Source organism: Limulus polyphemus, unplaced genomic scaffold (assembly GCF_000517525.1).
Source record: "Limulus polyphemus unplaced genomic scaffold, Limulus_polyphemus-2.1.2 Scaffold1412, whole genome shotgun sequence".
NCBI lineage: Eukaryota > Metazoa > Arthropoda > Merostomata > Xiphosura > Limulidae > Limulus > Limulus polyphemus.
The window spans coordinates 195,993-205,949 of NW_013667022.1; the positions used below are offsets into that span (position 1 = coordinate 195,993).

A 9,957-nucleotide genomic window follows, 5' to 3' on the forward strand; every position below is an offset into this window, starting at 1 on the left:
ATTTTTTCCTAAAACATAGAACAGTAAATAAAGCAAACATTTATTTCTTCTAGTTATGACCTTTGTACTCGGTTGCAGCTTGGCGTATGTTGCCAGGCCTTTAACAAATTTGCACATGGAGGATATGAAACAAAATATTTTTTTTTAGGTTTTATATATACAGTTGAATAACTAAAAAATCATAAATTACTACATTAATACCATAGAGTTCCACTATAATTTATCAAGCTTAGTAACTAAGATGTATTTTAGTCTAAAAAAATATGAAATTTCGTGCAGACTAAATACACAACCTACCTCATTGAAATATTGGTTTAATAGAAAGAAATAGCACCAAGTCCATTAAAAGACTGAGAAAGCCACTAGGGGACATTCTGAGCTTCCAATTGGTTATTCATGTCATATATAGAAGTAAGAGTATATAAGGAAGCATTTGCAAAAATGGAAAGAGGTGGGTGGGATGCTACTGTGTTTGATTTATTACATGACCAATATCTTAGCAAATTGAAAAGATAAGAGGCTCTTACTGTATATTCTAGCTTGTCGATATCGGTAATTTGAATTTCGAATTTGTATGAAACTACAGACATAGTATTTTGACTTCACAAACGTCTAATTTGAACCAGTGCTGCATTCAACATACCATATGTCACACAAAAAAAATGTTTATCTGTTTTTTAATATTTGCTTTTAAAATAATAAATTGAGTAATATATAGTACTAAAATATGAATTATAATCTACAGTTTGATATCAAAGTTATTGACATAAATTCAACAAATAGTAGTTCAATAAAATGTTGAATCCGAGTCAACAAACGAGATGACATGGCCTTTCCACCCATGACCTATCTCAAAAGGGTTAACTGATAAATGTTTTGCAATAAGTGAGAAATCTGTAAGTTCATGAATCTATTTTTAGTAACATAAAAATGTGTGCTTGCCAAATGTGTAGTGTTCGTAATTCAATTTTGGGAGTTCTTACATTTTACGTAATCCTGGGATTAAAAGAAACTGAAAAACGCTTTCTAAAATGAAAGGAATATAAGTGAAAATAAAATGAAAATAAAAATCAGGTAATGGAACTAAATACTACCGATTGATCATCACGAATAACTAACCTTGAATTGAAAGTCTAACTAAACTCTTCTGATTGGTCAATGTTTTGTGTCCTTAAAAACATATATATTAATACTATTAAAGTGTTTTATCGCTTTTGTATACAGCTTCATATCTAATTGTATTTATCATTGTGTATTTTGTTATAATTATTTATTATGTATGTGATAGGAAATATTGTTCTATGTGATAACTAGTATAAACATTTTGTGACATTGATTGTAACCATGTGTTATTGTTGTTCAAATTGTTCTAAAGTTTTGACACCTGTGAGCTGCAATCAAAAGTGCAATTTATGATATGTTTATGACACGAAGTACAGTATTCAAAATATAAAGTATAAAATAAAGTCAGGGCAAAATTTAAGGAAGATTTCTATTAAGTTGTTAATGTTTCTCAACTTGTAGTGAAGCTGGATGACACAGTTGCTAGAAGCAACATCTCTGAGGCAAAAACCCACCATAGTTATCTCCATAGTTTCAATGCTGAGATGATTGCAGAAAGCTTAATAGAGGATGATGTCAGTGTGGTTTCTGAATTGGATTACGAGGATCAGAATCGACTGAAAAGCATAGCTGGATCTACGGATTCATCTCGGGTATTCTTTAGTAACTAGAGATTAATATGAATGTTTGTAAATAAATTTATTTACCCATTAACTTTTTTCTTTTCACACCTTTCAGCTTCTGTCTCTATACATAACCCACAGTGACACTTTGTCTAACTTCTCCTACTATGTTGTATTTTTGATTTTTTACCATTTCTGATATCAGATCATCATGACATAAAATAGGCAATATTATTACAGTGTTAACAGAGCAGTTTAGTTTTAACATCAGAATATCAATATTATTACAGTGTTAGCAGTTTAGTTTTAACATCAGAATATCAATATTATTACAATGTTAACAGAGCAGTTTAGTTTTAACACCAGAATATCAATATTATTACAGTGTTAGCAGTTTAGTTTTAACACCAGATTATCAATATTATTACAGTGTTAGCAGTTTAGTTTTAACACCAGAATATCAATATTATTAAAATGTTGATGCATCTGTAAACCAAGTTTTACAGCATGTGGTTCATATACATGCATCACAACATATTAAAGATTATTAGTACAGTGTTTTACATATAATACAGTATTCTAAAGTGAGCATGTCATTTTGGCATCATCATCATATTTTCTTTTTTCATGAACCATGGCAATGTTTCACAATAGGTATTGCAATGAATTGCACAAAATCCTAATAGCACGTCTGGGCAAAAAGAACCTTAAGCAGTAAAGACAACAGTTCAAACAACACCTTTATTATTGATTGCTAAGGGTGCACAAAAAAAGCACACATATTAGACTTACAAGGAATAGAGAATCTGCTCAAAACTCCCTGTTTGTAATTATTCATCTTCTGCCAGCCTACAACAAAAACAGCTTGGTATTTTGTACCCTTTTGTATAATACTAAATAAGGTACTGTGAAGGTCGTAGAGATATTTAAAAGTCAATTTGTTTCTTCTATATTTTACACAAGCTAAAAAAATCTTGTGATAATAAATGATGTTATCATTACCCTTATAAGTTAGCTTTCTTACAGACATCTGGTGTTCCTTTAAAAAGCTTAAGTACAGGGTGAAACAGGAATTCCCAGCCAATAATAGATGAACATTAGATGACTGTAACAAGTAAATATTCAGTGGTTTGTACACTCTACAATCGGTGTCTTTAGGGAGCCAAACCCTATATTATGTATGAAGTGAAGGAGTAAAAAAAAATCACTGCACATAATATTGAATTTTATTACATACATTCATAGAATAGTTACCCTTAAAAAACATAAGGTTTATTTAAAGCGATGTTTTAATTGAAAAGGCTGCTTTTCTACCTGTAAAATTGTATACATGCTTAGTGGTGGTTGTGTCTTTAGTCTAGGCATATATTTGCCCATTGTTATGTATTATATATAGAGGATTTAGTTACACAGAAACTATAAATGCTTACTATATTCTCATACAAACCTCCATGACAATTTCTATTTGCATTCTATTAACATTTTACATCTTGAACTAATGCAATGAAATAGTCAATAGCTACAGTAAATCATCATGAATTGTACCAGTTAGCTACTAGTTGTATTTATTATGGTTACTACACAAAATGTAAAGCTAGGTAACATCATAGAGCCAAAATAGAAGTTTTTAGTTGTAGTAAATAATGTCTACAGTATCTCCAGCCTTGTTTGCTTGCATTTTTTTATGATCCCATTTGCAGGTTTTTAGATTTCCAATTTTTTATTTATCTTTTGTGTATTTATTATGTTAATTACCATATATTGTTGATAATTTTGGCTTTTTCACAACTCAGGTTGATTTTTGCCTTATTTAATTCTTATAATGCTCCAAAGATGAAACAGAATTGGAATGTCAGGATTATTAAAAGATTAAAGTTTTCATTGGGGATGGATGATACATCATTATCTGATGTATTAGATAACAAAAAACTAATCTTAGTCTATTAAACTTCAGTAATTAGGATTGTAACTAATATTACTCTGTAAAGGGAAAAAATTTAATTAGAGCATTATCTATCAACATAGGACTGTTTCTTGATATTAGTTCGTGATGTTTAGACCACTATTATTATATTCACTTTTTTTCAAGAAAGTAGTAACTCATACTAAACTGGTATATATATAAAAAATTTACTAGTTTTGAAGGTTCAATTTTCTCATCAATATGTTTTCCACTTTCTTTTCAGTTTATCCCCAAATTTTTGGATGTTAGTTACCAGTATTTGCAGAAAGGTGTACATTATATTACTGAGCTACAAGATGCTTTACATCACACACAAATGGTTTCAACATCTGTTCATTGTACGACAGATCCACACATGTCCTTAGCATTCTTTTGTAACAAATATTTACGGAAGAAAGAAGGTAATGGAATACTTGTTTTAATAAAGTTAGAAATAAATTACCTTTACTCTTCAGATAATTAAGAAAAAACTATCTTATTTCAACGCATGATGTGCCATTGTGACTTCATCAGGGCTAGAACAAAAATTGTACATATCAATACAGTGTCGCAGTGACTTCCAAACATTTCAAGCTATGGAGGTCTTGCATGTGACAACACAAAACTTTAGCAATATCATTGACCAGTAATACTTACAAGACTGCAATTTTTTAATTAAAGTTTATTTTTCCAGTGATTCAGGTAACTAAAAGTAATAGTACTTGCTTGAAATTAAAAATTTATAAGATTTTAACAAAAATTGTTTTGTAAGAGTTATGTTTTAGTATACATAAATTTTGAATGTAAAGATGCCATCTGTTTAATACACTAGATAAAAAGAAAACAAATATTTAAAAAACATCAAAATGTTATTGAAATATGCAAAAGGAAAAAAGTGTTTTAAACCTCAGTTATTTACCGAAGAAAAATTGTTGATTAGTGAAAGATATTTAATAATGATTGAAATTCTGTTTTATAAATTTTTTATTCTTGTTTTTTGTTTAGTTGAAAATCTACTTCCATTGTATTAATTTTTTAATTCCTTTTACATGGTTAGTTTTCTTTTAATCCAAGTTTCAATAAATAATTTTTGCTATTAGGAAGAAAGAAATGCTAGAATCATACCAAAATAAAGGCTAATAATCTTGCAACAAGATTGATATTTTCAGAAATATAGTAATGATCTGTTAGTATGAAATCATGAGAAATATAAAACAGTCTTAAATTGTCGTTAAAGCTGATATACGAGGTTTTTTTTTCTTACTAAGATCAATCTTGTTATCTTATAGATTTCTCAAGAAATAGATTTTATTTGTCATTTGAAGTTTATTTTCCTTCCTTAAAAATGCTTGGTTATGCATAATAGAAAATATTTACTATGTACCATTTAATAGTAAGACCCAAACACTTGAAGGTAAATGTGAGGTCGCAAAAAATTTATATTGAAGTTCAAAATATATGTACTTAAAACAAAAGGAGTATATGAAAAACATTGAATTGTGTTATTGATGAAAGCAGTTCATTTAGTTGTGTTGTGATAGATCATATTCTTGTTTGTTTTGTTTTCAGATGCTACTGAAGACAATTGGATACCTAATTCTCTACCATCCTATCCAACCACCTTGGTAACTTCTCTTTTAACTGCCATGAGGCAAGGCAGTAAAGCAGCTATGCAGCTCTTTCCACGACTCTTACAGGTTTTGGAACTGTACCCAGGTTGCTCAGAAGATTTTGTCAAGAAGGTGAAATCTTCTATATATTTTGTGTGTTTGTCTCTTCATTCCTCAGTACTTATTCCCAAATTATCTAATGGAAGTTACTACACTTGATTGAATTTAAATGTTGAAGATTTATAGTGTTGTAGGTATAACAATTTATAATAGTTTTTATCTCATATTTTAAGTCTTGAAACTTGCAGATTGAAAGTACAGTTCCTGATAAGGCCTAGCAAAAGTATCTGTGTTTCAGTACTTTTAGGCTTAATCAAGTAGTTCATTTTAACTAACTTAGTTAGTTAGTAAGGATTTATATATTTTATACTAAGATTTAAACTAATATGTAAAGAAGGCTAATGAGCATTACCTGTTATATTTGTCTTTCCAGATATGTTTAAATCAGTTCAAGAATAACTGGTAGAATGTATTGATAAATACTTCTTATACTGGTGAATAAAGCTAGTTTATTAACTAGATTACATATGAGCATTGATTGATTATTATCTTGTAAACTAATCGATTAATTAGAATTATAATTTCATCAATTGATGTCGTGAAAATAATCAACCATTTGAAATTATTGTTTCCAATTATTACTGTTTTTCCATTATTCTAACTATTCGAGTAATCGAAATATTGCCATTATGATTTCTCATTATTATTTTTGATTGATTCAAGGTTTTCAGCTTAATTGATTTGTGTTATGACTCACAAACATAGTCAATTAATCAAAATTAATGTTTGTGATATTACTATTTTCAATTATTTCAACTATTCAAGTCTTCTGTGATGTAATCAATTAATTATCCCAACAATTAATCAATTAGCAAATTCCACAAATTGCCTAACTCTAATGGTGGAGATTTATTTGAATTCAGTGTAAATACTTGAATTATCAAACATCCATCAATTAAGATTAATGAGAAAGCACAAAAACTTTAATGCAGTTGTTTCACAAACTTCCTTCCTGGATTTAATAGTACTCTTGGTTCATTTTATAAACAAATATGCTTCTCTAGATGTCCAGCAACCAAATAATCTGTTCAAATTATTATAATTAGTATTATTATTAGCTGTTAAAATATTAACCTTATAAAAGAAACTTTAAATAATAAAGCATTTCTAGGTTGATGAGTCTTAACACATTACATTCTACTGAATTAGACCCTTTTTTTATTGGAAGTAGGTTTGGTACTGTTTTCTGTACTGAATGAATTGTGGTATGTATCTTAACTTTCTAAGGAAATGTTTTTCAGTTTTAATGGGCCATGGCTTTTTTAATTTTAGTTTTATATATATAAGCTTAGAAATTGATTGCATTATTGCAAAATTAAATTTTATTTTTGAAAATATTAGATGTTTTTTTAAATGACAATAATATGCTTTTAAAGTGCCTGAACATTATTATATTATTGATGAAACTAACTAAAATTTCTAGAATTTTGAATGTATTCTTGGTAAGAAATAAGTAACTTGAAGTCTGTGTCATTCATTACATTTTTCTTTGGTGATTTTTCAGACAAATGAAATACCAAGTTGGATGTTCATTAGCTGGATTAATCAGATTGTTGCATTACTTGACAAACCAGAAGCTCCACCTTTACATGGTATAGTTGAAAGAATGGCAAAGGAATATCCTAATGTAAGCAATAGTAGTTGTTGTGTATAATAAAAATTTTAATATTGTTTTAATAAAAAAAAAACACTTAAAGTTTTGAGAAAACAAAAGATGAGAAACAACTACTGTTACTAAATCCATAATAAATTAATGCAGTCCTTTACATGATCTAAAAGTCAATAGAGTCACCTTAAATGAGCTGTTTTCGTTCCTTGTACAATATTTTATGGAAAGCATAACTACCAGGGTGTATGTACTGTAACTGTAATATAGATCTACATTTATCTAAAACGTTTTGTATCAAATTGATCAAAATATCAAATTATGGTGTAGATTTGCCAGGGTAAAATACTGTGTTAAGTGTCTGAGAATTTTAAAAAATCCTTTGAGACAAATCAAGGACAGTTTCAAATTTGGATAACATAGAGACATTCCCTTATCCATCACTTACTTTAATGACTTGAAATTATCATAATCAAAAACAAGATTTGCTTATTTTTAGTATTTCCTTCAAAGATTATCTGAAAATTAAATTTCTCAGAACTTTTATATTGTATGTGTTTTGACATTCCTGCCATCTTTGTGATAGAGTAAACTAGATTTAGGATCCGTGTTTCCACACAAAGATATACCATTCATGTCAGTGCTCTGTGATCGGACTGTTCAAATGGGCACTGGGAAACCATTATTCTCGTATACTAGATGGATTATGGGAACTTTAGATATGATGAGATGTGGACTATGATGATGTTTCAAGTATAAAGTCGTTTTTATATAATGTAATCAACCATTTTATCTATCTATATATATATATATAATGGCCAAATGTCTGTCTGTTATGCAATATATCTCCTGAACAGTTAAATGTAGAAAAACAAAATTGTATATGAAAATCCTTCTTTTCAAGAAAGCATTACAGGAAAATTATTCATTTTTCACAATTTCTAAAATTTCATATCGATATAAACATCAATTTATCAAGTCTTTGTATTTACTGAATGGTCAGTCTGAGAAAAAAGTTTACTAAGAACAAAAATGTTTCTTTTTTTAAGGAAATTTCATGAAAGAAATGGGACTTCTTCCATTGACTAATTAAAAGAAATATTTTGACGATAGGATGAATGGAAAAAATGCATAGAGAGAGGAAGTTTTTAAGTACATATTTTTTGTTGTTCAATTAATATATATATATTTTTTCATGTCAGTATTATATACATGCATGATTTTATTGTACCATGTTGAATAGATTGATTTGAATTGAATATCTCTCCTGTGATACTTTATATAGAAACGACAGCTGTCAAAAAGCACTCACTTTGGTAGCAATCATTTCTTGAATTTAGTAAAATGACAAGGAATGGTGACATTCAGGGGAAAATACCCAACTTAGCAACTTGCCTATTTAGCAAACCTGAGTGCTCTATTGTGCTGGATGCACCCATTGCATCAAAACCCAAACATTTTTGCCAACAATGCATTGCAGTCAGTCTCCTTTGCCTAAAAATGAACTCAATGCAATTTTCCTTATTGAAATAACAAGTAGAATGACAAAGTACATTTGCAAACAGCCCACTTGAGAATCATATTGCATCTACGCTATGATCCAAGGCATTGGGTTGACTGCACATTCTTTATTTATACATCACTATTTTTAGGAAATTTACTGTTTAATTGTTTCAATGGGCAGCTGTTAGTAGGTCATAATAACCGTACTGCTTTTGAAAACAAGCAACTGTCTTTTCAAGAATAATGATTGTTATTTTCCGCAGGACGATCTTAAAAAAGTTTTTTTCTACCAGGAAATATTACATGCAATGCGTAATTTTCAATGATAAAATTTTTTTGTCTTATTTGTAATTATTTGAAAGTTTTCTAAATGTTTTTTTTTCTTCTTATGCATGCTTTATATTGGAATGTTATTTTTTACCCCCTTGTCCCCGGAGGAAGTTCTTACATCCAGAATGATCAATGATCTAGATCATTATTTGTAGTTTGATGAGAGTCTCAACCTTAATGTGCCCATGAAATTTGGTACAAATCCAATCACACTTTACAGAGTTATTAACCCAAAACTATCTTCCCATTATAAAAAATGCTTCAAAGTGATCCAGAATCTGGATTCAGATATGGATCATGACTAAATTTGGGAGAATTATCCCAAACTGACTTCCCATCTTGTGTAAAATTTTCATGTAAATCGGTCTATTAGTTTTTGAGATACGCATGCAGAAACAGACAGACAGACACACACACACACATATACGGACCCAACTGCAATATCCTTGCTGGAGTTTTCGAAGGTGAAATTTGATGTTATTCAATATAAACACATGAAATCTTGAAAAGGAGCAGCGAGACGAGGGTATTCAATCTCTTTGATTGCTCTTGTTTGTTTTATAATGATGATTTTGATATGTAATTAATAAGTTTCTATAAATGAATGGAAAGAGGTAATGCAGAACATTGAAAATTAGTTATACACTGAGTGGTCACAAGTAAATAGACACCTAATTTTTCGTCATTTAACTGATTTATGCTAACTAATTTGTGCTCACAGAGCACTATATAAATGAAAATGGTCCGCACACTAATTATCTTGTGCTACAACATGCCTAGAGCTCAAGGTTCTCTCGAATTGTCAGATTTTGTCAGAGGAAGGATAGTTGGTCAAGCAGATGGTGGAATAAGTCAGCGGCAAATTTCACAGAATTTGGGAATCCCACTTTCGACAGTCAACAGAATCATCGTGCAGTTCAGGAAACACGGCAAGGAAACAACTGAGCAGCGTCTGGGTCATCCTGGTCCATCGGAGAGGATAAAAGGGGCTGTCAAGAGGAGCATCGAAATGGATCCCAGATTAATGACTGCAGAAGTGGCCAAAGTTGGTGGGATGAGCTCGAAATCTGTTCAACAAATTCTCCACAGATTGGGTTATCGATGCAGAGCAACTAGACGGAAGCCCTTATTAAGACCTGCCAAGATAGTCAGACGAAAGAA

The 9,957-nt window shown here is 29.9% G+C and overlaps 1 protein-coding gene across 1 annotated transcript in view; it reads left to right on the forward strand.

Annotated features, from left to right (window-relative positions):
• LOC106463453 (DNA-dependent protein kinase catalytic subunit-like) overlaps positions 1–9,957 on the forward strand; it is a 169,878-nt gene that overhangs the window by 138,375 nt on the left and 21,546 nt on the right. Inside the window, exons 74-77 of the mRNA XM_022390945.1 lie at positions 1,525–1,715; positions 3,872–4,049; positions 5,197–5,369; positions 6,862–6,984. Coding sequence (XP_022246653.1) covers positions 1,525–1,715; positions 3,872–4,049; positions 5,197–5,369; positions 6,862–6,984 — 665 coding nt within the window. The remainder of the gene's footprint in view (positions 1–1,524; positions 1,716–3,871; positions 4,050–5,196; positions 5,370–6,861; positions 6,985–9,957) is intronic.